This window comes from Bos grunniens, chromosome 11 (genome assembly GCF_055505025.1).
Source record: "Bos grunniens cultivar Pamir isolate PY7600 chromosome 11, Bosgru_T2T1.0, whole genome shotgun sequence".
Taxonomy (NCBI): Eukaryota; Metazoa; Chordata; class Mammalia; order Artiodactyla; family Bovidae; genus Bos; species Bos grunniens.
Genome location: NC_141175.1, coordinates 15,354,724 through 15,382,689, shown reverse-complemented (window position 1 = coordinate 15,382,689; position 27,966 = coordinate 15,354,724). Strand labels below are relative to the sequence as shown.

The following is a 27,966-nucleotide window of genomic DNA, read 5'->3' as shown; positions in this document are numbered from 1 at the left end:
CCAGGATGTCCCATATGGAGCCCCACTGCTCATCACAAAATTGAGGACGTCAGGAACTTTGAGGACCCCAGGCCACCATCCCTGACATCCCCTCAGCCCTGGAAAACCCCCTAACTCCTGGCATTTATCTAGGGCTTGCTTCTTCCTGGAAAGATCTGAGATTCTTTCATGATAATTCAGCTTCACATTTGCAGGACGAAAAGCCCACAGCGCAATGTGGTTGCAAGTCGGGGCCTTGGAATCCGCTGTGTGACCACCGAGGGCAAGCGACTTAACCTTCCCACAGCACCACGAGCAAAGGTCTCGTATTTCTAATCCAGCCCAGCAGCGCGGGGTGGCGTGAGGGCCCAGAGTTTGGGCCTTGCTCCTGTCACTTCCTGGATGTGAGGTTGTGTCTCCTTTCTCTGAGTCCTGGTTTCTCAGGACAACGCTGAGAGGGACCCGGAATGCAGGGAGGGGGTGCTGTCATCAGAAGGAGACCCTTCTTGCCCCAGTGGAGCCAGTGACAGGGCCAGCCTGTAACCTGCCCTTGTCCCCTGCCGGCTGGCTCAGAACTTATTTAAAGGTGCTAGCTCTCAGTTTCGTGGCTATTGAACCAAAAAAGCAAAGCAACCTTCTCCTTAAACGCAGGAGATGGCAGCTGCTTGAAGGGGCCTAGGATGGAAGGTGGGGCTACCAGGGAGCAGACCCAAGGCTGGTCTGTCTTCTTGCCCACCCTGTCCCATGTCCCACCTCTGGGCTTGCCTGTCACATCCTCCAGACAAGCTTCTTTTTCCTTCAGCTGGGAGGGCCTGTTAGGTGCTACGGTGGGGCCAGTAGGGCCTTCTCATCTCGAAGACAAGGTCTCAAACCCCAGCTGTGCCACTTCTCAGGAATTCACTGTCGCCTCTCAGTGTTCCCATCTGTGAAATGGGACTCAGAAAACTTTTTTGGAAAAGTTGGTGTGAGGTACAGAGAGGGTAGCAGGCTCACAGTACAGCCCCCCATCCCCAAGTAGAAGACCCTCTGGTCTCCCTCCTCCTGGCTGACCCTGGGGGCCCAGCCCTTACTGAAAAGGGAGAACCCAGTCCAAGCAGATAAGCAGGAAGATGCAGGAGTGTATCTGGGTGTGAGGAACCCTGGAACTCAGCGAGAGCTCCTGGGTGGTGGGCTGATTATCAAGACAGGGGGCAGTGGGGGGAAATAACCATTGCACACATGTTTAGTGGGGATCCACTTCAGGTGGGCCAGTTGGGGACTGTTCTAAGTGCTGTTCTACACCATGGAGCTTATGTGAAAGCAGGAGCTGGCAGATAAGATGCAAATAAGCATTCAGCTATGGTACTGGAGAAGACTCTTGAGAGTCCCTTGGACAGAACAGAGATCAAACCAGTCAATCCTAAAGGAAATCAACCCTAAATATTCATTGGAAGGTCTGATGCTGAAGCTGAAGCTCCAATACTTTGGTCACCTGATGTGCAGAACCAACTCACCAGAAAAGACTTTGATGCTGGGAAAGATTGAGGGCAGGAGGAGAAGGGGGCAACAGAGGATGAGATGGTTGGATGGCATCATAGACTCAGTGGATATGAATTTGAGCAAATTCCAGGAGATAGTGAAGGACAGGGAAGTCTGGCATGCTGCCGTCCATGGGGTTGTAAAGTCAAACACGACTTAGCTATTGAACAACAATAATGTCAGGTGATGTCTATCGAAAGGGCCAAGAAGAAAACTAAAGCCAGGAGTGGGGTGAGGGGAGGGGCAGGGGACCTGATATCTCAGAGAGGTGGTGAGGGACCTGAACACAGAGTGGGGATAGCGAGGATTTGGGGGGATTTCACTCTAAGCAGGGGAAATGGCCAGACCCTGGGGCAGTTCAAAGAAAAGGCCTGTAAGTCTAGGCTAGGGGGAGGGGAGAGGGAGAGAGATGAGATAAGGAGGGCCTGGAAGGCTGTGTTGAGGACTCTCAACTTTAGCTTTACCGAATGCTTCTTCTGACCCTGTTCTAAGATCTACCTGTATTAAGTCATTAATTCTCCCACCAGCCCTCCAGGGACTCTCCTTACTTCTATTACAGGTGAGGAAACGGAGGCTCTGAGAAGTAAAATCACTTGCTGAGGGTCACCCAACTGGTAAACGGGGAGCTGGGGTTCGGACCCAGGCAGGGTTACCTGTCCTCACTCAAGATACCAGCCAGGATGCTCCAAAGTGGACTCCAGCCCACACTGGTCTGTGTTCTGGAGAGGAGCCGTGCAGGGTGGGACAGGGTCTGAGCCTGGGGTCAGGCTTCACCTCAGTTCAGAGCCCCAGACTGGGCAAGACTATGGACTCCATTTGGCCCTGGACACAGGGTTTAACTAGAAAATCAGAACCTGGAACAGGAGAACCTGAACGCTCATACCACCAGGGGTGCTGGACGTCTCCTGCCTTACTCCTAGTCCGTGCAGTGGTGTTGCCTGCCCTTACTAGCGTCTGCCCGGAGAACACCTCTTCATCCCTGTCTGTCCAGCTCAGTTGGCCCCTCCTCTGCAAAGCTTTTCTTTATTTTTAAAAATGTATGGACTTATTTGGCTGCACTGGGTCTTCACTGCTGCACGAGGACTTTCTCTTGTTGCGGTGAGTGGGGGCTACTCTTCACTCTGGTGCTCAGGCTGCTCATTGCAGTGGCTTCTCTTGTTGCAGAGCACGGGCTCTAGAGTCTGGGCTCAGTAGTGGTGGTGGACGGGCTTAGTTGCTCCACAGCATGTGGGATCTTCCCAGACCAGGGATCAAACCTGTGTCCCCTACATTGGCAGGAAGATTCTTAACCACTGGACTGCCAGGGCAGCCCTGTGCAGCTTTTCTGATTCTGCTAAGCGGATTGGCCCCTCCTCCAGCCTCACTTTATTCCCCTCTAGCTTTCAGATCCTTCGATTTTGATTCTTCCTTTCTGTGTCTGGCTCCCAGGCTTGGCCCAGCCTGGGCGTGGCAGGCACAGGAAGAGTGAGTGGGTGGATGCAGCATCTCTATGGCAACCTGCTGGCCTGTTGCAGTGTGGTCCATCTAATCCATTACCACCCTATGAGGAAAGGCCAGGAGAAGCCCCATTCCACCACCCAGACTCCTAAGTGCGGAGTCAGTAGCTCAGTGTCACCCACCTCGTAAGCAGCAGAGTCTGGTTAGAAACCCAGGTGGTTGATTTCAGCCCTATCACACTCTAGCAAGAAAAAGACCTCAAGTGCCTCTGTGCAAATGGGCCCCTATAGCTCCCCGAATCCCTGGGACTCCCAGAGGCCCTGGGGTCCCTGGAGGTTAGGGGAAGTAGAGGGAACTGGATCTGAGCTCACCTGTTGACTGGGGGTCCAGGCTTCCCATCCACCACTCCTAGAGCCCCTCCCCCACATCCGCTGAGTCAGAGATCCAGGGAGCCTGATGCCTGCAGCTGCCTGGGTAGGGCCTGACCTCCCTGTAATTAAGGCAGCGGGAGGCTGGGCGCTGGGATCTCTGTCATCACAGAGGGGTGGTCACGGGTGACAGAGGAGCTTCCCCCAGGCTAGGCCAACCACGTCAGCAGCCACTGGCTGCTCTGGGAGCACTGGGCAACAGCAGGGAGCTGGGAGGGGTCAGGGGGGTGTTTCCCTCCCTGCCACCCCGGCCTGGTCCCTCCTGCCAGCCTCCCAGCTTGTCTCTATCTCCTATTTCACCCCTCTTTTTTTCTAAATTTTTTATTGACAATTTTGGGGGGTGACACCACATGACGTACAGGATCTTAGTTCCCCAAACAGGGGTTGAACCCTTGCCCCTTGCAGTGGACATGCAGAGTCCTAACCACTGGACCCCCAGGGAAGTCCCCCATCTCCCTCCTCTTTTTTAAAAAATATTTTCTTTCTTTATTTAGCTGTGCCGGGTTTTAGTTGTGGCATGCAGGAGCGTTTAGTTGCAATTTGTGGGATCTAGTTCCCTGACCAGAGATTGAACCCCAGGCCCCCAGCATTGGAAGTACCAAGTCTTAGCCACTGGACCACCCGGGAAGTCCCCATCTCCCTCCTCTTAATGTCCCCTCTGCCTCAGCCTCAGGGTCTGTCTCCAAAAATCTGGTCACTGAGGCTCAGTTTCTACTATCCCAGTGTTCTGTGGGGAACAGACAGTTTCTCTGCTGTAAGTGCAGAGTGTTAAAGAGAATTCTGGGAAATGGCTGTCTCCAGGGATACCCAGGTATCCACTGGGATGCAGGCCGTCCTCTGGACAGAGGGCTTTCGAGGCTGCTCGTGCCCCCTGGACCAAACCTGCACTCCTGGGCTGTGATTCCATGTCCACTGGTTCCAGCCCCAGCCACTCACCTGCTCCGACACCCTCCCGGCCCCTCGTCATTCCCTCTGCGTGCTGCTTCCATTTGCTTCGGTCACACCCTTCCTGCCTCTGTGCCTTTGCCTGTGCCATTCTCTCTGCCTGGGAGGCCCGCACCTTCTCGCACTCGCCCATCCCATTCCTGCTCTTCTCTCTGTCCTGTTCAGATGCCTCTTCCCCCAGGCATCCTTCCCTGATTGGGCCCAAATGACACTCTCCCTGTCCCGCAAGCCCCGGGGCCCTGTTGTATTCTGGGTCTGAGATGTGGATTGAAGTACTGCATCTTTGTCCTCCCCACAGCACCACCTCCCTCACCAGCATCTAGGCTATGACCTCTCTGGAGGTTCAGGCCTGGTCTGAAGGCCACTCACAAGCCTCGAACAAGTCACTTCTCCCCTCTCATTGGCCTTGTCCTCATCTGTGAAACAGGACGGGCAGGGTTTTGGCTGGCGGGGTCACTGAGGAGTGACCGTATCCACGTGGGGAACACTGGGACCGGTGCCCGGCTCTGGTGGCCGCTTAGTGAGTAGCACCCAGTGTTATTATAGCTGTGCCCGTAGAGGCCAGTGTCCCTCTCCCCTGGGGACTTGACAGCCCCCGTCCAGTCCTGCCCCAGCCTCTGCCCCCTTATACAGTAACCAGAGAGGCCTTTCTAAAGAACAGCCTGGAATGTCTCCCTCCCATGCGTCATCCCCTGGGTCAAACCTGAGAACCATCCCCGCCCATGAGGCCCTGCCTGATCCCCTCTGCTACTTCTCTCCCACCACCTCTGCCATGGCCGCTGCTCCAACTGCCTGGGACTTATCAAGGAGGTCACTGAACACCCCAAGTGCCATCTCAGTTCAGGGCTTCTGCACAGCACGCTCCCTCTACCCAGCACACCCTCCCCCTCACTCCCTCCTTCTTCAGCTGGCTAATTGCTACTCACCCATAAGGCCCCAGCTTAAGTGCCCAGTCCTCCAGGAAGCCTTCCCTGACCACCTCCCCCTGTCTGGGTGAGGCAGCCCTTTTTTTTTCAAGTTCCCACAGCTCTTAGTGCACACGCTGCATTGCACAGGCCTGTTTACCTGTGAGCTCCAAGAGACCAGATGCTGAGACTTGCTCCCTCCTGCAAAACCCAGCACCTGGCACGGTGTCTGGCGCCGAGTAGATGCTCAAAAAAACTCTAGTGTCTGACTGAATGGATGGATGAGTCAATTTCTGCATCCCCCACACTGCAGGAAATGTCTGTGGAACAGATTTGAGTGGGAGGTTCCAGCAGGGCCTGGGAGAAACCCCTGGGGTTTGGGCACTGGGCGGTGTACAGAGCGGACCCCCCATCCCTTCCTGTGGGTGGGCCAGCCTCCCCCCTTCCCACAGACCCCAGGGTCCCCCGGAGCCACCCTCCAGATGCTCAGCCCAGGCTCACTCTTACCTCTTAGCTTTTCCATTTGCGCAGGCCGGCCAGATCCCTGCAGCCAGCGTCGCGGGCAGCCAGGCCAATCGTCCCGGCGTCTTCCTATTTTAGACATCTCTGCTGCCTTGGTCCCTTCTAATGTTTCCAGCCAGGCTGCGGGGGGAGGAAAAAGAGGTTACTGCTACTTTAAATGTACTGTATGAAGGCGAGGGCTGGAAAGGGGCCTGCGTGCAGGAATACCCAGTCATCTAGTTGGAAAAGCCGCCAGATGGAATACAAAAGGAGAAACCCAGACGCTCATGGAGACAGCCTCGGTTCATAAATCAGGTGGGGCCAGGGGCTGGGGGCCCATACGCCATGGACCCCGACTCCCTCTTGGACCAAGACGACTCCTTCGGTAAGACCAGAGCGCCAGCAAAGTGGCAGAGTGCTGCTCAGGGAGACTTTCTCTGTTTGCTGCGGGAATCCAGGAATGCGAGTTGAAGCGGGGAGGAAGATGGGCACTGCCTGGTGTGGGGACCTGTGGGTCACGGGTGCCGGTGGTTGCGGGGCACAGAGCTGACAGGTCCCCGGAGCCGGCGTTCCTTGGGACCAAGCACCGGCGGGGTTGGGGGAGGGAGCGGGAGTTTCGGCCGCTTCTGTTTTGCTCCTGGAGCAGAAGGAAAGGAAGGAAGTTTGCAGCCCCCTGCCTGTCTGCCTCACTCGAGGTCGTCCCCAGGCCTGCTGGTTGCAGTGGGGGATTTAATTAGTGAGATCCTGCAGATAAATATAGATGGACCAGGCAAGAGGAACGCAGTCTGTAATTAAAGCCAGGCTGCAAGCATTCCCCGGTCTGCAGAGCCCCAGGGGCTGCCCCCGGGAGCGCCCCTGCCGCAGCCTCCCTGCAAACCCTGGGCAGATTGTTGCGCGAAAGTTGCTTGGGATAGAGCCCTTGTTGGGAGCTGGTGGCAAGGAACTTGTACATTTCCCAATGGATCAGCCATGGCAGTTTCTGCAGGCTGGGGGCTCCAGGGTTGCAGGGGTCTAAGACCCAGATTGCTCAGCCCGGTCAGGCTGTGCACTTTTGGTTAGGATGCCGGTGGTGGGGCGGGGTGTGTGGGGGGGTGGGGGGGCACTCTGGCCATCTCTGCGATGCGGGAAGATGGGAAGCAGGAGGGTGGGAGGGTGGCTGAGGGACTGAGGAGGGCTGGGCTGGGGGGACGTAGGTTTTAAGGCTGTGTAAGGAGGGGGCCCTGTTGGCCTCGGAGAGGAGAGCTAGTCAAGAGAGGCATCACTCCAGCTAGGATCAGCCTTTTGGGGACCTAGATCGTCCTGGGCCTATGGTTCCTGTTAAGAAAACTGTGTGCTTCTCCCCCTGGACCCCCACCCCCACCTCAGCCAGGCCTGGCTGCAAGGCACAGATTCAAGGCCAAATTTCCTCCCTCCTGCCGGCTCCAGTTCTTTCCAGGGAGAGGGGCTCTTGCCATGTTTAGAGCTGCACCCCTCAGGGGAGCTTGGCGCCACCTAGCCTGGCCTAGCCCACGGGCCTGGCATCTTCGAGAGGTCGGGTGGCCAGTGGATGCCTGTCAAGTGATCTCCACGTGCCAGGCTCTGTGTCAGGGTCAGGGGTGCAGGAAGAGAGAACTCAAACCTAAGAAACAGTTTGTGATTAGTGAATGGAGAGAGGAAAGAGAGAGCGAGGGAGCAAGGGAGGGAGAAGAGGGAGATGGTGCCTTGGCCCTGGAAGAGCTCCTGGCCTCCAATGGGAGACAAATGATATGAGGCTGGATTCTGAGTGATGAGTTCCTGGGAGGGAGGTGGAGCAGACAGTCTGGAGTGTGGGACAGGCCTGCCTGTCCGCAGAGGTGCCCACCTGAACTTGGCAGGGGGACATCTAGATGCTACCCCATAGAGGGCACAGACCCCTGTCTGGGGGACCAACCCAGAGCCAGGCAAGGCTCCAGATCCCTCTGTCTCCCTACCTGGAACTCACTGGTGTCTCAGAAACCCACAGTCTCCACCTGCTGTCCCACGGGTTTGCTAGCAGCAGTCCTGGGGCAGGGTAAGTCCGGGGCCCCTGGAAACGGAGACTGCTCGCACCATAACCGAAGGGCCCATGCGTCAGCTCCTTGTCCTCCCTTGTCGTGGGAGCCTGTGGTTGGCCTTCTGGAAGCTGGGCAGGCAGTGAGGTGCCTGGGATCTGAGGGGGAAAGACAAGGGGACAGGGGACAGTTCCTCAGGAAAGTGATGAGCAGGAATGGAGGGGAGCCCAAGAAGTCCTTGGGAGTGGCCCCAAGCTGAAGGGGCCATCCTGGCCAGGTCTTACAGTTATTCATCTAACACACTACTTTCAGATCCTGAACTAGGTTTTGGGGTTGGAGAGACAAGTCAAACCTTGTCTCTGCCTTTGTGACACTCCCAGGCTAGTCTGGGAGAGAGGTAAGCACTGATGGGGAAGGCCAAGGCCCCGAGGAATCCTTAACCCCACACTTGGAGTCCAGGAAGGCTTCCTGGAGGAGGTGACTCCCCCACCAAAGAAGTGGATGACTCCTTCTTTTGTGAAACAATTTCTTCACCTGGCTTCTGGGATAGGCCACCCTCCTGATTTTCTCCCATCTATCTCCCAGTCTTTTTTTCTGGTTCCTTCTCTTGGACCCTTCAGTCTCCCTGTTAACCACAAGGTCCCTTCAGCAAGGTTGATCTTTTCTGCCTCCCTCTGTGATCTGACTCTTCTGTCCTCATCCCCTGACTCTATAGGTTCCAGTGACACTGCTCTGTCCTTTCTCACACTCACCAAACTAGTTAATGCCCTCAGGGCCTTTGCATATGCTATATCCTTTGCCGGGAATCCTTTTCCTCTCTTTCTTCATTGAGCTAAATTCCTCCTCCTCCTCCCAGTCTCCAGTGAGAGTCACTTCCTCAGAGAGGCCCTCCTTCGATCACGTTAAAGTGAAGTGAAGTGAATTCTCTCAGTCGTGTCCAACTCTTTTCGACCCCGTGGACTGTAGCCTACCAGGCTTCTCCATCCATGGGATTCTCCAGGCAAGAATACTGGAGTGGGTTACCATTTCCTTCTCCAGGGGATCTTCCCGACCCAGGGGATCTTCCCGACCCAGGGATCGAACCCGGGTCTCCCGCATTGGAGGCAGATAACCTCTGAGCCACCAAGCAAATCACACACATTACTCTGTCAAATTAGAGCCCACTCTCCTACCCTCTCTTCCTTTATAGGACTGGTTCCTAGTCACACATGGGCTTTCCTTATGGCTCAGCTGGTAAAGAATCCGCCTGCAATGCAGGAGACCCTGGTTCTATTCCTGGGAAGATTGAACTGGAGCAGGGAAAGGCTACTCACTCCAGTATTCTGGCCTGGAGAATTCCATGGACTGTATAGTCCATGGGGTCGCAAAGAGTCGAACACAACTGAGCAATTTTCACTTTCATTTTCAGTCTCCTAGTTGCTCGACACCTTATGGTATGTATATGTGTTTAACCTCTGTCCCCCACTCATCTCTAAGTGTCCTGACAGCTGTTATCCCCAGAGCATGGCTCTCTGCCTGGCCTGTAGTGAGAATCCAACAAATGCTTGTGAACGAGTGAGTGAGCAGATGATTCGGTTGGCTCAGCCAGGGAGGTGAGAAAAGACATTCCAGGCAGAGAGAACCTCGGGGGGTTCTCTGACACTTCTGGTGAGAGTGATGCTTCTGGTCAAGGGATGGTGAGTTGAGCTCCTTGGGGACCCAGGATGGGGACAGGGTGGGGAGAGGCACAGCTGAAGGAAGGGCTCTGGGCCGCCCTTCTCTTCTTCAAGCAGAGCAAGACTTTCTTCCATTTGGTGGATATCCTGAGCTCTGATTCCATTCACCAGGTGCTCGGGGCTGAGAGGAGTTTGGCCGCATCCCTAGCCGCTGACTCTGATGTTCTGGAGGCCTCGGCACATTCAGGGTATCTTAGCAGACAGGGGTGAGTAGAGCCCCATAGGGTGTCCTGAGATGTGGGACCTTAGAACAAGATCCTTATGACAATGTCCTTAGAACAAGGTCACTGAGGGCTCAGACCACAGCTGGGGCGAGTGGCACACACAGGAGCAGAGATTTCTTTTATACAACAATCAGGGGCAGGAGGGCAAGTGCTTGGAGCCTGCACACTAACCCTAGCAGAGCCCTTCATGGAGGGGGCTCAGTTTCCCCAAGGGTAAATCGGGGTGAGGACCAGACAAGATCTGACTGACTCCCTCTGGCAAGGGCCTTTCAGAGCTGCATGGAAAGGCCAACCTAGAGAAGCAAAGCACAGTACTTCCTTCTCGTGTCCTCTGATAGCCGAGGAAGGGGACGAGGGGATCACCCAGTCACTGACTTGACTCCCACTCAAGATCCTGAGATCCTTTCGGGCAGGCACTGTGTCTCATTTGCTGCTGTATCTCTAGGGTCCTGCACAGTGCCTGGCCCTGAGAAGGTGCTCCATATGCATTCATGGGATGAATGAATGAATGAATGAGTGAATGACCTGGATCCTGCCCTTAACTTGATCGTGCCCTCAGGCATCTTCCTTCTCTCTGGGCTTCTGGTTCCTTAACTGCCTGATGAGGGTACTGTCCTCCACACCCCCGAATGTTTCCAGCTCTGACCATCTAAGAGTCTAATTCCGACTCAGCACTTGGCACCCTCTTGCCTCCCTGCGGCCTGAGCCACATCCATCCCGGGTGGCCTGGACTGAGTCCCTGCTCCTTGTTCAAACTCAGATTCTTCGTCCGACAAATGGACAGACTCAGCGCTGCCCTGCCTGTGTCCTGGGTTGACTGGGGTCTCCACAGGGGTGATTGAGATGAAACCACAAGAGGCTGGACACCTGTTGGGGGGAGTTTATGATTCATGGGTGAGGGAGCTGGGCTCAGACAGACGGTCAGGATAAAAGCTCAGGAAAGGGCTGGTTGCTCTGGCAACCCTGGGGGTGGAACAGACAGCTCAGAACCTTCAGTTTCTTCTGATGATAACCGCCAAAGGACTTCGGCTCCAGCTGGGGGCCCTGCAAAGAAGCAGATGGAGGTGATTTTGTAAACTTCCAGGTACAGCAGGTACCATAACCAGTCCCATTTATTGAGCACCTGCTGCACGCCGTCCCCCCTCCCCAGGCAAGGTCTTTTAGGTACACTGCCTACTTGAATCCTTACAACAGTAGGCTGATATTATGGCTCCATTTTCCAGATGAGGAAACTGAGGCTCAGGGAAGGGACGTGATACCAAGACCTAAGAACAAGGTCAGTGATTTAATCCAGGTTGCCACAGAGCCCAGGGGCTCCAAGAGCCGTCTCTATGCCAAAGCTGCCACCCAAAATCCTGTCTACCCAGGAGTGTTTGTTAGAGCCATTCAGGGGACGAGTGTGAGAGGGCACGAGCCACCACCGAAGGCGCTGTCAGCTCAGCTGGGGACAGTGAGTGCAGGAGCCACTGTAATGGGAGGGGGTCAGTCTAAAGAGAGGGCTATTTTGGGCTGGAAGCTGTCAGGGAGCTTGATGTCACCACTCCCTGGCCCTTCCCCCGTGAGAGGGGCAAACTGAAGATGTCATAAGAGACATGCCTCAGCTGGTAGCAAATAGAAAATAACCATAAAACAGCAGCTATGTAGCTGGCCACATGCCACACATTCACCATCTCGCTTCCCCTTCCCCTGACCCTGTGAGGCTGGTGTTGTCCTTCTCATGTTGAAGATAAGGCAACAAGTCCAGAGAGGCTGAGTGACTCACCCAGAATCACACAGCGAGGGAGTGGCAGAGCTGAGAGTCCTGTGGGTCTGTCCCACACAGAGCCCGTGCTCTGGAGCAGTACCCACTAGACCCTTCTCTGAGGCTCCTGTGTGGGTGGATCCTTGGGAAGATGGGTGCTGTTCACACCTGCGTTCCACCTCTCACAGGCAAGGGAGGGCCTGGGGCCTCCTCCCGGTTCTGCCACTCAGCTTACTCAACGGCAAGCCTCAGTTTCCCCAGCTGTCAGGCCACCCAGACTCCCTGGGGTAGGGAAGGGAGGACAACCCGGGATTCCTTCCATCTTGCTCTACGGCTCTGCTGTGGACTGGCTGACTGGGCCTCTGGGGACCAGAAAGGAACAGGAGAGGCTACATCCCCACTTGAGGTCCTTTCACAGGTGGAGGAGTCAGGCCAGAGAGGCAGAGTGGGGATCCCATTTCCTGAGCTCTGGCTACGTGTCCAGCTCTGTGCTAAGAGTCCACATGCAATCATCGGTTCCTCACACAGGAAGGAATAGCCCCACTGCTCAGATGTGGCAATTGAGGTTTGGAAGAGCCCAAGGCCACAAGTTAGTGGAAGTACTCATAATTCAAACCCAGGGCTCCTAGATGCCTGTGCTTCTGCCCATTACTCTGGGCTGCCTCTCGGGTATCCTGGCCCTGGTCCGCAGCCCTTCTGTGTGTCCAGAAGAGCCTCAGTCCTGCTGGCCAGCCTCGCCTGGGCCTCTGACCTTCTCCAGCTGGGCAGGTGGAAGAGGGGAGGAGCCCCCCTTCTTGCCCCAGAGGATGCTGGGAAGAGGCAAAATCAGGAAGAAGAGTCAATAAAAGAAGAACAATGAGGCCGGACAGGGAGGGGCTTAAATCTTGGATGCCCCCACACCCCAGCAGCTGGCTTCACAAGAAGGCCAGGGGGAGTGGCCTAAGGAAGGTGGGAGGAATCAGGCCGGCAGAGCAGGGAAGAGGAGCTGCTGTCTGCATGGTGAGGGGCTCCTGGTGGGAGAAGGGGGGAGAGGCAGACTCCAGGTGTTTAGGAAGCAAAGACATTTCACCCTGGGCCCCCCACAGGGGCCTGGGCTTCCATGCTGCTGCACCTCCCCCAGGTCTGGGCCACGTGGCTCATGCGGGAGGACCAGGGTGGTGCCCAGGCGGTGCCTTGTGGTACCCAGGTACAGATCCTTGTTGAATCACTCAGCAGCAGGGACCGTTCCCCTAAGCTTCCCTCCCACCTGGTATATTATTTCTTGGCACATGTTAATTTCCATTTTATGGATGAAGAAACAGGCACAAAGAGGTGAGATCACTAACCCAAGTGTTGGTCTTGTGAGTAATGGGCCCTAACTTATCCCCAGGCTGCTGGACCGTGGCTCTGGGCCCCCCTTATACCGAGAAGGCTGGTGGGCCTTTTCCATGAGGCCCAGTGTGTCCCAGCACCCTCACACTGGCTGTCCTCCCAAATGGACCACTGGGTGCTCTGAGACCCTCCTTGGTTCCCACTGCCCAGCCCGTTCTTCCTACTGTGGGTATGCCCTGGGCTCCTGACCCCACCTCAGGCCTTAAGAAGCTAGAGCTATGCTCCTCCCAGCTGGATTTCCTCCCAAGAGGTCATCTCAGAAGCCCTGGGAGACTAGAGCAAACAGAAAATGGCCCCAAGTGAACAGAGACTCAGGAGAGGGTCTTTGGGGGTCCTCCTGCCCACCCCCCACTACATGGTACAGAGATGAGGGCCTCAGAGAGGAGGAACCAGAACCCCTCAAGGGCCATTCTACTTCCTAAGTGGTCCTGAGCTCTGCCCTGACTATCCACCTTCTGCCGCCATCTCAGGCCACGCCCCATTTGGGACTCTTAGATAGCTGCCTTGTCCCCTCCTGGGGATCCCCATCTCCACCTGTCCCCCAAACTCATCCTCTGTGTGCAGCTAAAGGGGCCACTCTCAGGCATCTGAAAGTCACACAGGGCACTCCACTGCAGCAGGAGAGAGTCTAAACTCATTACCATGGCATCAAGGCCGTCCACCATCTGACCCTTGGATGACACCTCTGCCCTAGTCTCCAGCACACCCCTCTTTCTCTCCACTCCCTCATGATCAATTCATCTCACTTTGTATGTGCCATCCTCACCTTTGTGTGCTCCTCCCTCACCTTTGCACTTGTTCATGCCCCTTGCCTGGAACCCTACTCTATCTCAACTCTTCCCACTACTTCTCCCCCAATCTGGCCACTCTTACTCAGCCTGAGGTCTCAGTCTGGGTAACCTGGGTGTCACCTCCTCCAGGAAGGCTTCCCTGACCATCTTGCTTGACCTTCCAGGCACCCATATGCTGACAGGATAGTACAGTGCCTTGCTTCCCTGCCTGTCTTCATCTCTCAGCTGTGAGCTGCTCTACGCACCAGACTGAAAAGTTGGAGGCTGAGAGGGTGGTGTGAGAAAAGAGGGCAGGATGGCCTGGTGTCTGGCCTGTGTGGCAGGAATGTTGCTGTCTACGTGGAGAGGGGGACCTGGGTGGAAGAGCAGATTCTGGGCGGGAGGGCGAGTGATGTTCTGGGCTTGCTGTATCTGAAGGGCCTGCAGGGCCATCCAGGGGTTTTCTGTAGAAGAGTCTGTGACCTTCTACAGAAGGAGATGTGACCTCCACAGAGGCGCCAGCTCCAGGGCGGAGGATGGCAGCGTCAGGGGCTTTCCCAGCTGCGACAGTACCCCTCCCTTTCTTTAGGCTTTCTAAAATCTTCACTCACCTTGCCAGCCAAGGTGCTGCCACCTCCTCCAGGAAGCCAGCCCTGACCAACGAGGCTTAGGCTGCTCTGTTCTTTCCTTGACTGTCCCCTCCTGGTCCTCTAGTCTCAGGACATCTCGCGGGCTATGTATGTCTTGGAAGTCTTCAAGGATTGGCCACACCCCCTTGTCTCTTGTAGACTCCACGTACCCCCCCATAAGGATCGATACACAGAGACAACGCCAGTGTGGCCAGGAGCCCCGCCCCCTCCCCTGGACGGAGTCAGATTCCCCGCAGTCTCAGCCAGGCAGATTTTGGGAAAACCAAACAGAAGCCTAGAGAGCTTCGGGTCAGATTGACACAGGAGAGCAGTGGGGAGGCAGGCAAGGGGAGGGTACATTTCTGTCCAATCTGGAAGTGTCTGCCTGGATGGCTGGGTCTTCGCAACCCCAGGCCTGAGGCATTCCAGCCGGTGACCTACATCCCAGCGTGCCTCTGTGCATGCGTGCGTGTGTGTCCGTGTGCATGTGTGTGCACATGCACAGGAATGCGTGTAGAGGACACGAGCACCTCGCCAATAGGATGGAGCGCCTGCCTCTCGGCTGGCTGTAAGTGAGCTTATGAGGCTGCGAGCCCAACACTCCCACCCTGGGGTCCACAGACTCGGCACCAGAATGAGGGGTTGCTGGGTTCCAGAAAAACCAGCTCAGGGCACACAGTTCCTGAAATGGCTGGGGTGCCTGTCTCCCCCAGCCCCCCAGCCCCCACCCCACCTCTGCCCTGGGCTCTCTCTCTCCCTTGACCCAAATCTCAGATAAATGGCCTCCCCCCGCCTTAGCTAACGTGGAATGTGAGGCATGGAGAACAGGGCAGTGGAGGGAGGGGACCCAGAGCACGGCTGAACCAGGAGGTGGCGGGACAGCCTGGAGGAGGCACTGTGCCCTCTGGCCTCCTGAAGCCCAGGCTGCCAAATTCAGGGTCGTACTCAGGAGCCCTCCGGAGCTGTCCCAGGTCCGTCCCTGGTTTTCTTCCTGGTACCTGGTACCCCCGTCCCCAACACCTGCCTGGGAAGGGAGAGTAGAGACCCTCTGTCCTGGTGAGACTGTTCTTGATCAAGCGGCTGTATTAACTCCATGGCCTAGAAGTCAAGGCACCTAGGAGGGTGCCTGCTCTGAGATCCTTCAGTCTCCTTTGGCCGACTCTATGGTGGACTGAGTTGGGGTATCTATACCCTAGCTTCTGGGGCTCTTTTCCCAGACTGGGCCTCTGACTTGGAGATGATGGACAGCACCTGTCTCCTGCTGGGCCCGCCTGCTCCAGCCCTGCCCCCTCCCGCACCTGGCCTCATTCAGTTGCACAGACTCTGGGCTGAGGCTCCAGCTCCAGAAGCTTCCCCAGGCCCCTCCCAGGCCCACTGATGTTGGTGCTTCAGCTCTGACTCCTTCCCTCAGCTCCCTGTTGAGGACAGATGGCTCTGGGGTCTGCATCCCCCTCTCTCTGCCTGCCTGGGGACCCCCTGATCAGCCCCTCCACCAGCCCCTTTCTCTAACTTCACATCTCACCCGCTCAGTGCCCCCAGCCTGCTCAGCTCCCTCAGGGCAGCTCCCTCACCTCCCACACTGTCCTCTGCACCATTCCCTGCTCCAGACTGCTCGACCAAGGCTGCCAGTGGAGCCCCGAATGCAGGATGTCCTCCACAGGCGCTGGCTTGCTGCTCCTCTGGGCTGAAAGGCCCTGGTGGTGGGGGGGGCGGTGCAGGTTGCTCGGAGTGGGTGGCTCAGGGCAGGGTCACTCGACTGGTAGCCTGTCTGAGTCAGATCCCTGACCCTTACCAGGCGGTATGTAGCTTCAGGAAAATTGCATAACTTCCCCCAGCTTCAGTTTTCCCTGTCTGTGCGATGGGCTGATTACGCCAGCCCTGTCTACAGGTTACAGGGAAGAGTAAATACTTAGAAAACAGTCCTTCGACACGTTCAGACAGAGTTATTATTACTGGGTTTGTGACTGTTTGAATCTTTCACTACCCGCAAGCACGTGACCATCATGCCCCTCCCCACCCACATCTCTGGTCCCTTCTCAGTCTTCTGCGCAGGCTCCTCTTCTTCCTCCTGTGGCCAAGCCACCCAGATGCCCAACCACGACTCCTCCCTCTCACCACAGTCTCCACCCCTTCCTCACATCTGTGGTCTCCATCTCCCCCCACCCCTGCCCTCTTGTGGCCTGGTTCATGCCCCTACCCCCAACCCCATAGCCAGCCCCACCCCAGGCCTCCTGCCTTACCCTCTGCCTCCAGGCCCCAGCCCCCCAGACCAGGGGACTCTCTGCAAAGTGCTCCCAGTACCCCTCATCTTCCTCTGCTCCCTGTCACACGGGTATCAACCTATCCCTGAGCCCCAGCACATTTTGTTTATATTTGTTAAATGAATGACCCCATATAAGCCATAAAGGGCTCCTCTGATCAATGCAACACATGGCGGGTATTAAAGAGCATCGGAGCTCACTCTCCCGGGGTGTCCTCTTGCCCCCAGGAAGAGGGAGGAGACATGGGCTGATCGTGGTCATCCGGAGGGTTCTAATCCCTCCGGGTTGTCATCGCACCAGCCTCACCCCTAGGGATTTGGACTCAATTAGTCTAGAGGGGTTTGATTCCTGGGTTGGGAAGATGCCCTGGAGGACAGAACAGCTACCCACTCTAGTATTCTTGCCTGGAGAGTTCTATGGACAGAGGAACCTGACAGGCTACAGTTCATGGGGTCGGAAAGAGTCGGACACGACTAAGTGACTTTCACTTACACTTTTTTCACTTTTTCTGTCTACAGCAAGGCTTGGGAATTGGAGTATTTAAACTTTTCCCCTCCCTTCCTCCTCTCCTCCACCCCCGCCAGGGGGTGGAGGGGCAACCACTGAGACTGGGGGAGGAAGGCGCTGGAGCCTGGGGGTCTTCTTTCTCTGCACATGCTTGCGTATGTGCATGCTAAGTCACTTCAGTCGTGCCCAACTCTTTAGCAACCCCATGGACTGTAGCCTGCCAGGTTCTCTGTCCATTGATTCCTCAGGCAAGGCTACTGGAGTGGATTGCCATTTCCTCCTTCAGGGGACCTTCCCAACCCAGGGATGGAAACTGCATCTCGTAAGTCTCCTGCATTGAAAGGCAGGCTCTTCACCACTAGGGCCACCTGGGAAACCCCTGCCCATGTTTACGTCTCTTAGTTCAAGCTGAGCACTTCTCTAGGCTAGCTCACCGTCAGCCCTCGAGGTCCAGGAAGGCAGAAGGCTGAGTCCCTGTCTTCAGGGAAGAGCTCAGGGCAGTGACGTCCCAGGGCAGGCAGGCTGGAGAGGCCAGCAGGGGAGAGGCTAAGCTTAAAGGTAACCAGGGATTGGCCTATGGAAGGAGGTAGTGAGCAGGCTGGGGATGAGCCCACTGGAGACTTTTGAGCAATTTGGTGAGGCTGGGCCCCCAAATCCAGATGAGAGGGGTAGGGGAGTAGCCTGGAGAGGTTAGGGGTCCAGGCTCAGGGGCTTGGTTTCATCCTGCGTCCCAGGGAGCCATGAAGGGGTTCCAGCACGGGAGGGATGCAGTTGTGCTGTTTCCCTTGAATTTCTAGAACCAAAACCACACCTCTCCTCAACTCAGTGCCCGCCTCTGAGCCAGCTCAGCTGAGTTTGGCTGACTGTCTAGTCAGGAGGTCATAGCCCCAGTAGGAGAAGCCTAGTTCAGGGGTAAAGAAGCTGCCTGCGATGCAGGAGACATGGGTTCGATCCCTGGGTCGGGAATATCCCCTGGAGAAGGAAATGGCACCCCACTTCAGTATTCATGCCTGGGAAATCCCATGGACAGAGAGGAGCCTGGCGGGCTACAGTCCATGGGGTCGCAAGAGTCAGACATGACTTAGTGACTGAACAACAACAACAACAATCCTTTTCCAGTAGGAGAAGTGGGGGGTTGAGAAGCTGGGAAGAGCCCCCAGCAGGAGAGAGAGGCCAAGAAGGCCAGGAACCAAGAGGGCAGCAGCTCTGCTGGGACCGCCTAAACAGGTCTCCCAGGTTTCCTAAACAGACCTACTTAGCCTCTGGTTTCCTAAACCTCGGGCTTCAGGAGTCTCCCTTCCCAAGGTCCTTAGCAGCCCAGTGTGAGCTCAACTTCTAGGAAGAAGTCAGAGGACAATCTAATCCTGTTCTTCTTGGCCCCAAGAGTAGATGGTTCTCCACCTGAGATTGGCCAGATTGGTGGGAACCTCAACTAGGTAAACCAGCCAGAAAGGGAACAAGGGATGGGAGTGAGAGTACACAGCTCGTCGAGCTCTTGCTGGAAAACCTACCCCCATTTTACAGAGGGGGAAACTGAGGCCCTGAGATGTTTCACAATTTAACCCACACTGCTAGGAAATGGCAGAGCAAGATTGGATCCCTGGTTCTGCTGGCTTTGTGAGTCTGCACTGAGTCCCAAGTTACCTAGTCCTGTGCCAGGAAGAGGCAGAAGGGAAAGGGCCTGGGGTCCCTATTCACCTGGTCCGCTCATTGCATGTAAGTGTGTGCGTGTGTGTGTGTGTGTGCACGCATTGTCACTTCAGTCATCTCCGACTCTTTGCAACCCCATGGACTATAGCTGGCCAGGCTCCTCTGTCCATGGAATTCTCCAGGCCAGAATACTGGAATGGGTTGCCATGCCCTCTTCCAGGGGATCTTCCCAACTCAGGGGTTGAACCCAGGTCTCATACACATCCTGCATTGGCAGGCAGGTTCTTTACCACTAGCGCCACCTGGGAAGCCCCTACTCATTGCATAGATGTGCAAACTGAAGACCAGAGCTGGCAGTGGCTGCCAATCAGGGACGGGAGGAATTGGGATGAGGGAGTCAGAGCTGGCTACTGGGAGTGGGCAGCATGGGGTGTAGGAGAAGCAGGGGGCTGGTGTAGGCAGCAGAGGAGGGTCCCAACAGGTGGGAGGGGCTGGAAAGAAATGAGATTTAGGTAAGTAGAGGTCAGCAGGGAGGACGCTCCAGCAACAGGAACAGACGGAGCAAGGGTTCAGAGATGGAAATGAGTGTCTGGAGTCGTCCAGCCTCAGCCTGGGGGTGTGACTGGCTGGAAGGCTGAGTCACAGCTGAGGACACGGGGTGAGGAGGCTGTATCCTCAAGCGGGGTTTCTCAACCTGGGCACTATTGATCTGTGGGGCCAGAGAACTCTCTGTTGTGGGAACCAACCTGTGCGTTGGCAGGTGTTTAGCAGCATCCCTGGCCTCTACACGCCAGGTGCCAATAGCATATCCGCCCCCAACCCCCAGCCCATGTCATGACCACCAGAAATGTCTCCAGACATTGCAAAATGTTCCTTGCAGGATAAAATTGCCTCCAGTTAAGAATCACTGTCCTGGAAGCTCCGGTAGCTCAGCTGGTAAAGAATCCACCTGCAATGCAGGAGACCCTGGTTCAATTCTTGAGTCAGGAAGATCCCCTGGAGAAGGGATAGACTACCCACTCCAGTATTCTTGGGCTTCTCTGGTGGCTCAGCTGGTAAAGAATCTGCCTGCAACGCAGGAGACCTGGGTTGGGAAGATCCCCTGGAGGAGGACATGGCAACCCACTCCAGTATTCTCACCTGGAGAATCCGAATGGACAGAGGAACCTGGTGGGCTGCAGTCCATGGGCTCGCAAAGAGTTGGACACAACTGAGCAACTAAACACAGCCACACAGCACAGTCCCAGAGTCAGCAGGAGCCAAGGAAGGGGAGGGACAGGGTCCAAAGCTGTTGTCAGAAATGGTCTGTCCTCCAGCCCAGTCACCAGCCTCTCACTGCCCTCTCCACGCCTCTCCCTTCCCCTGACCTGGGCTCCCGGGGTGCCAGGAAAACCTCCACCAAGGCGGTGCAGGGCTGAGGGTCTAGCTGAGTGGTGGAACAAAAGAGCTTGTGTTTGGGGAAGAAAACTCCTCCCGCTCTCCCACCTCGGTGTGATCAGGCCACGAGGGGCTGCTAGGCTGGGCCAGGCGCTTGCCTGAGCTGGGATCTGGGTAGAAGGTGCTGGGTTGGGGAGGGGAAGCTGACCTGCGTGAGATCTTGTTCACAAACAGGCCCTGAAATCAAAGCATCCCAGTCAGTGGAGATGGGATCGAAACTCGTCCTGACCCTTGGTCCAGTGGGGGTGAAGGGGTCAAGGGCTGCCCTCTCGGGCGGGGGCCAGGCCAGGGCGGAACAGCCCAAAGCCTCTCCTCCCTTCTGTCCACGTGCTCTATCTCTGAGGGAGCCCAGGATGCAGGGAGTGTGCTGAGGGAGGGTGGGGGTGGGAAGGTGACAAAGGAGAGGGAAGTGTGCACACACACCCTCAACCGTGCACAGCCAGATGGAGGAGCTTCTGTAACCCATGTCTGGCCTCCCTATCTGGCCTGCTTCATTGCTCCACTGGCTCCCCGTGACCCTCGGGATCAAGGCTACAGCCCCTGGTCAGCCCTTCCAGGACACCAGTCTCACCCCACCTCCCATGACTCCCAAATCCACCTCTCTTCTGGGCATGGAATGCCCATCTCCTGCCCACTGGCAGTGGCTTCCATGCTGCTGTAACTCCTATTCACGCATTGGTGCCCCTTTGGTCACCACAGCCTCCAGGAAGCCTTCCTGGCTCCAGCGACTGAGTGCCTGAGGGCACTGGTGGCATCTGTCACTCCAGCGTGCAGCGGACTCTGTGTGTGAAGTCGGGCCATTCCCCTGGAAGCCTCAGGCCCAGAACAGAAAGCTGGTGACTGGTGAGCATTTGTTGAAGGAAGGAGGGAGTGGGGGAGGGATTAAAAATCACATGTTTTTAGAAAAGCGAGAGAGGAAACAATGGGCAGAGCTGGGCTGAGAGAGGAGTAGCCTGTCCTTCTGGCCAATATGTCAGGACGGACGGACCCCATGGGTCTCTGGGGAGAAGCCGGGAACATTTCTCTGTGCTGAGGCTCCTGGAAAGCTTCCCTGAGGGGCAGGGGCTTGGGCACAGCCTGGCTTTGCTGACGGGCGCCTTTCCGATTTGCCCCATGATGCTACCAACAAGGCAGAACTGGGGTTCAGGGGGTCGGGAGCTTGCAGGAGGGCATTTTGCGGCCCACCCAGCATTTTGGGTATCACCAGCCATCAGCGGATCCCAGATTCCTTGGTTATAACCTCAGAGCTGAGACACTCTGCCCAGGCCAGTGGTTTTCCAACTGTGTCTGAGAAGATGCCCAGAGGGTGCCAAACAGGAGAGACCCCAGTTGCCCTAACACAGCTCTGCCCAGAGCAGCTTCGCTTTCACCTGGTGTAAAACGTGGGCTTCACCTGACTTTTTTTTTCGTTTGAAATGAAGGTTCTGTAGCTCAGGCAGTTTAGAAAGAACCCTCCTCCTTCTGGAGCAGATAAGGCCAGGGAGGGCTTAGAGAGGAGTGCAATGACAGGGCCATGTGGATTTCCTGGCCTTTCCCACCACAGAACCACAGGGCCCTCTGCTGAAAGCATAAACATGAGTGAATGAACAGGAATCTGGAAGCAGGCTTTGTTTGGTAATGTGGGATGACAGCGAAGGACGCTTGGTTTCTGGGGCGAGGGGTGGGGGACGGGGAAGAGGAACTTCCCCAAAGCGGGAAGCAGAGCTGGGTGGCCCGTTACTGCAAACTTATTCTACATGATACCAGCCTGCGTCTGGAGCTGTTCAAAGACACTGCACAGAGTTCCGGTTTTAGCCAGAGCAGCACTGGGTAAAGAATTGGAATCTCAAGGTTCAAGCCCCAACGCCTCCACTTACTCACTGTGTTGACCTTGGCCAAATCAACCCTCTCTTGGGACTCAGTTTCTTCCTCAACAAAATGGGACTCACAACACTCCTCTGCCCCCCTGTTGCGTGAGGGGTAAATGAGAGCATAGAGTCAAGGTTGAACTATTCCTTGGGGGGGCTCAGATTCTTCTTTATCTGTGAACTTAAAGTTCACCATCTAACGTCTGCATCCCACCTATGCCCTTTACTAGCTGGGCGACTTGGGGCAAATTTTGTAGCCTCTGTGTCTTAGCTTTCCCATCCCTAAATGGGAATAAGAGTAGCACCTGCCTGCCTCACGGGATGTAATGAGTTAATACGTGTAAAGCATCAAGAATGGGGCTGCCTAAGGGTTCGTTATCAATATTTGTGCTCAAGTAACAGCAGAGGTCTTGCAGAGGAGAGATCCCAGAAATGGAGTACCAGAATGAAGAAGATAATGAATGGATGCAAGGAAAATCCAGGTTCTCCCGGGGAATGCCTTGTGGTCCTAATTCAGCCCAGCCCTCACCTGCTGGTGGTGTCTTCCAGGGGTTCCTCTTATCTGGGAGCCCCCCTGCACCTCCCTCTCTCTGGGCCTCTCCCCACATTTTTCTGCAAGCAGGCAGAGGTAGATTCCATTTCACCCCTAGATGACTTTGGGTGATAAAGAAGTAACTTCAGCCTCCTTGAATCGAATCTTCTCTCCAGAACGTGTAACAAACCTGGAAATTGGAATTGCCCTGGAGCTGATTATTCTAGGAGGGCACCTCCTGGCATTAAAACTAAATTAGATCAAGGTACCTCTGTTATTAGCAAAATAATTCCCTGCGATTAGAGAGTGCAGCTATGAATCCTGATGGCAGATGAACTTCAGGTGACTTACTTGAGACAAATAACTGTGCAAAAATCACAGGCTCATCTAATCGCTTCTCCATAGCGTTGCAGTCGGGTAATTATGCTAATGGCTATAAGAAATCACCTTTTGTGGTCTGGGATTGGCAGGGCTGGAGACAGAAGCGTGTGTGGCGGATATTACATGCTCCAAGCTGGAGAGGTTGGGAGTCACGCTTGGTTCCAAAACTGGTCCTTTCTGGGGAGCTGGTTTGGTTCCTTGTCGATTGGAACACAGTCAGGAAGGCAGTGGCTTCATTGTCCGCCTCTTTTCAGGTCATCTTCATATGAGAAATTGAATTTATCTAAGTTCCACTGGTGGGCATGATAATTCCAAGAAGCAATTTAAACGATGAAAGCTCGGGACTTCTGTGTTAATTCGACTCACACATGTGCATTTGTGCCCTGGCAGGATCTAGGCACGGGCAGGGGGAATGCCAACACTGGAGAGAGTGTCTGGCATTTTCTGAACACAATCTCTTGTCCCATTAGCCACTTAAGAGAGGCAGTATTGTCCCCATTTTAGAGACAGAGGAACAGAAGCTCAGAGACAAGCAATGACGCACCAGAGGTGCTACTGCTATTAACCAGAGGAGGTGACCACTCCCTTCCACCCAGAGGGGTCTGAGGGCTTTCTGGAAGTGTGGACACAGTACACAGTGGAGGGAATTGTAGGCAGAGAAACAGTTGATCAAAACCCCCAGAGGTGGGAGATTAAAAGGGGGCGGGTGTGTTCAAGGCTGGGAGGTGGGGTTGGGAGAGCCACTGAAGATCAGACAAGAGAGGGTCCCAAATGACCAACTGATGGTTGGACAATGGGGAGCCGCAGCAGGTGTTTGAGCAAGAGTGGGATAATCTGGACTCTGAGAAGTACCTGGGCCACAGCGTGGGGGACCCCTCCGTGAACCGCTGGTAGAGAGGGGGTCAGAAGGGGATGAGGTAAATAACAGGTAATTTTTTAGTATATCACAAATACAGCGTAGGACACATACTAAAAAATTATTCATTGTTTATTTGAAAGTCACATTTAATTGACTGTTTTGTATTTCATCTGGCAATCCTATCCCCAGCTGGGTTCTGGGCACCAGATGTTTCCTCTTCCTGGTATGACTTTCCCCACTGGACATGCAGCCTGGCAAACTCCTACGCACCCTTTGAGGGCCCGCATTCCCAATTACTGCTGTGGCAACATTTATCAGACACTATTACTGTTACTTTTTTATGTTATCGTTCTAATATCTGTCTTTCCTCTCAGCAGCCAGCCTTACTGACTGCATAAGAAAAAAAAAAAAGGCCAGGCAGGACTGTGTTTAGATCCTGACACTCTCCCCACCCCAAATTGCCTCCAATCTCCACTTCTGTCTCAGGAGGAGTTGGCCTCCGCTCCCAAAACCCTCCTTGTTCCCTAGAGTATGGCTCACCTTTCTCACTGGTGGCTTCAAAGTCACAGTCTCTTCTGGGTCATTCCACCAGCCGGGACACAGAGCAAGTTCTCCTAGGCACAAGGTGGGTTCCCCAGGCAGCAGGCTCTGAGACATATTAGGATGTAGGAGGTCCAGCAGGGCCTGCTGGTGGAAGGGCCTAGGCAGGGCAGGAGAGGGAGGAGTGGCTATACAGTCTGAGAGCAGATCTCAGCATCCCCTATGGAGGTCTGGGAAGGCCCAGGAGCAGGGCTGGCCTTCCAGAACTGTCCTGAGTAGTGTCAAGGGGCTGGGAGTTTATGTACCTGGGGTGACTGGCCACTAGACAGGAAGGAAGGGCACCCTGGGAAGGGGCATCACCTCCAGGGTGGTGGCTCATTTCAGCAGAGGCCACCCCCAAAGAGGGCCCTCTTGCAGCAGCCTCGTTACACCTGGAGGAGTGAAGCCTCTCTTCTCAAAGAGGGGTGTGTTACAAATCATGGTGTCCACCCCCTCCCAACCCAAACTGTTCCTCTTTGCAGTCACCCAATCTCTTGTCTTCCCTCTGAAGAGCTGTCTACCCCATTCCTCACTCCCAGTCAACCCTCCTCTGACTATGCTCTTCGAAGCCTCCAGGCTGCGCCCTTTAAATCTACCTTCCTCCCCCAGATGGAGGGATTTTTGTAAAATTCAAGCATTGGCTGTCCCTCCCTTACTTAATGGACATGAATTTGAGCAAACTCCAGGAGATGGTGAAGGACAGGGAAGCCAGGCGTGCTGCAGTCCATGGGGTCACAAAGAGTCGGACACGACTGAGCGACTGAACAGCTCCTACTTAAGACCTCCCAGGAGCTGCCTGAAGTCACTGCTTCTGGGTGTGGTGCTCGGGGCTCCCCCTGACCCAGCTCTGCCCTGTTTCCTGACCCCCTCCAAGCTGCTTGATCAGAACCCCTGGCTCGCTGGGCCAGGCCAGCTCAGACGGCCGTGCTTTGGCAGAAGCTGTTTCCTCTCCACCTGGTTAACTTCTCTCTCTGCTCCGTCAAGACACTCTCAGAAGTCACCTCCTTGGAAGACTTTCCCCTGGCCTGCCCTCTGGCGCATGAGGATGGCATCAGGGCCCTGACAACCACTCACCTGCCTCAGTCATGAGCACATGGGCTCAGCACCCAGGGGTGCTCCACAGGCCCAGGCAGTGTTGTTGCCTGTCTCTTACTCTGCACACAAGAGCAGCCCACTATTCTGTTGATCTGTGCCCTCAGCACCAAGCCCAGAGCCAGGCACAGAGGGAGACCAAGTGACATGGACTCTGGCGCCCAGGGAATCTGAGATCTGCAGGGGTGGGTGTGAGGAAACTGACAGAATCAAAGGCAGAATCAAAGCACTGGGGGCTGATTAAACTCAGGCAGGGCTGCACCCACCCCACTCCCCAGACAGGCTTGTCCTGGGAACCAGAGCTCCTCCTGTTCAGTGTAATTCAGTGTCCGACTGCAGCTGCATTCTCTGTGCATATTTGATTTGCAAACACCTCTGAGCTTGAAGCGAGGTTTGCATGTTTTACTATTAGTCTTTCGTGACCCTCAGGGCCCTGCACACACTGGATCAGAGCTTTGCTCTGCTCCCTTCTCTCCCTCTCCATTCATGTCATCCTTGCCCTGGGGGTGCCTGTGGACCTGGGTGTTCAATCTAGTGATACTTCAGTCTCTGTGGTTTTGAATCTCACTTCCGTCATTGAGTGAGGTCCCCTCACCCCAGGAGGCAATTGTCATTGGTTAGTTTCCTTGACTATAAAGTGGTTGTGTCGCCTCATAGGCTCTGTGTGCTCAGTTTGCTTTGCGACCCTTCGGAGGTGTAGCCCGCCAGGCTCCTCTGTCCATGGGATTTGTCAGGCAAGAATAATAGAGCAGATGCCATTTCCTCTTCCAGGAGGTCTCCCCGACCCAGGGATGGAACCCGCATCTCTTATGTCTCCTGCATTGCAAGTGGATTCTTTACCACTGAGCCATCAGGGAAGCCTATGGAGATTTGGACACACATGAGTTCAAGGACAGGCGTTGTATTTCCATGCTGTGTGATGTTCTGACAGTTGCTTAAACTCTCCGAGCATCCTCAGAGGTGGCTGTACTCCCACTTGTGTGCGTATCAGTGGGCAGAGGTGTAGAAACTTCTGACAATGAACAGTGCCCAACAATGATAAACAGAGTCCAGTGCTGGAGGTGCGCAAGCAGACTTGGGTTCACTCATTCATTCAACAAACACTCACGGAGCACCTACTATGTGCCAGGGCCTTTGCTAGAGGTGGGGAGTGAGTGAAAGTTGCTCAGTCGTGTCCGAGTCTTTGTGACCCCATGGACTACACAGTCCGTGGAATTCTCCAGGCCAGAGTACTGGAGTGGGTAGCCTTTCCCTTCTCCAGGGGATCTTCCCAACCCAGGGATCGAACCCAGGTCTCCCGCATTGCAGGCAGATTCTTTACCAGCTGAGCCACTGGGGAAGTCCAAGAATAATGGAGTGGGTAGCCTATTCTTTCTCCAGTGGATCTTCCCGGCCCAGGAATTTAAGTGGGGTCTCCTGCACTGCAGGCGGTTCTTTACCAGCTGAGCTATGGAGGGGTACAATAAGGAATAAAACCAGGTGTGATCCCTGTGCTCAGGGACATCTGGCCCTGGGAGGCCGATACATTCATCCAGTGGTCACATAATGGAGGTACAGTCACCAAATGCAATAAACACCATGAAAGACAGTGACTTGTGCCACGGAAGTATAGTGTGCAGAACCGGAAAAGGCTTGCCTGAGGCTGGGGAACCAAGGCTGCCGTGGAAGAAATAACTGAGGCAGGATGGGAGGGGACAGAGGAAAGTGGTCCACAGCAGGGAGCCTTGAGTGTGTAAAAGCTGCATAATGGGAAGGAACATCACATATTTGGGGACTTGGAAGCTGACTGGGGGGCTAAAGGCAGAGAGGGAGAGGGGAGACAGCAAGAAGGGAGATGGAGGAATGAGCAGGGCCGGACCACCCAGGGCCTGGTAGACCACATGAAGGCATCACGAAATCACTGAAAGCTTCCAAGCAGGGGTGGGATGATGGTGGATAGGATTGGATCTGAGCTTTAAAAACCTCAGAGGGCAGACCTGTAGGGAGGGGGCAATGGGGAGAGGGCCCAGGTGGAGGAAGGGAACCAGTTCAGTTCTTCCAAAGCTCAGGCAAGAGATGACAGCCAGTACCTGGACTAGCCTGGAAATAACCATTTGGGAATCACCAGCACAAGGACAGCAGTTGAAGCCAGGGGCCTGGATGCAGCTGAAATTGCCCGTGAAAGAGAGTCTGGAAGGATGAGAGGGAAGCAGACAATCTCCAACTGCAGCTTTTGTAGCCTAGTAATGTGAGGCAGCCAAGGAGAGGAAGACATGACCAAAGAGCTAGGACAAAAGCTGGGAGAGGATGTTGAGATGGAAGGGACCAGAGGGTGAAGTCTGGCCAAGAGATCAGGTGAGATCAAGATAGACGAGTGTCCTTTGGAGTCACCATCAAGGAGGTCATCAGTGACCTCCCTGAGAAGCATCAGGATGGCAGACCTTGAGCCAGATGGGATTTCTGCCTCATGTGGCCATTTTCATGGGACTAAGTGCCAACAACAGCTAATGTCCATGTTATCAGGATAACGTGATATTGTCTAGTGTGATCTGAATCAAAAAGGATCAGCTCATTAGTTCAGAAAATCTCATCTGAACCCATGAAACGCACAGCATTGCTCTTTTCCGGTGACCACAAAGTCCTGTTGACTTCATATATTTGTTTGCTTGT

General features: G+C 55.1%; 1 protein-coding gene and 2 long non-coding RNA genes across 6 annotated transcripts in view; 1 reads left to right on the top strand and 2 right to left on the bottom strand.

The window, feature by feature from the left end:
• Window positions 1–5,350: 5,350 nt before the first annotated feature.
• Window positions 5,351–5,854, bottom strand: LOC147362651 (uncharacterized). The gene is made up of 2 exons (XR_015136380.1): window positions 5,720–5,854; window positions 5,351–5,532 (listed from the first exon to the last, which is right to left on the bottom strand). It is a non-coding gene; the product is annotated as an uncharacterized LOC147362651 (long non-coding RNA).
• DAB2IP (DAB2 interacting protein) overlaps window positions 5,544–27,966 on the top strand; it is a 212,583-nt gene continuing 190,160 nt past the window's right edge. Inside the window, exon 1 of one of the 4 annotated variants that reach the window (XM_086325429.1) lies at window positions 5,544–6,098. In XM_086325429.1, the coding sequence (XP_086181555.1) occupies window positions 6,059–6,098 (40 nt within the window). In that variant the 5' untranslated portion in view covers window positions 5,544–6,058. The remainder of the gene's footprint in view (window positions 6,099–27,966) is intronic. The other 3 variants (XM_086325428.1, XM_086325435.1, XM_086325439.1) reach the window with 3 other exon arrangements.
• LOC147362650 (uncharacterized) lies at window positions 10,527–14,489 on the bottom strand. The gene is made up of 2 exons (XR_015136377.1): window positions 14,155–14,489; window positions 10,527–10,705 (listed from the first exon to the last, which is right to left on the bottom strand). It is a non-coding gene; the product is annotated as an uncharacterized LOC147362650 (long non-coding RNA).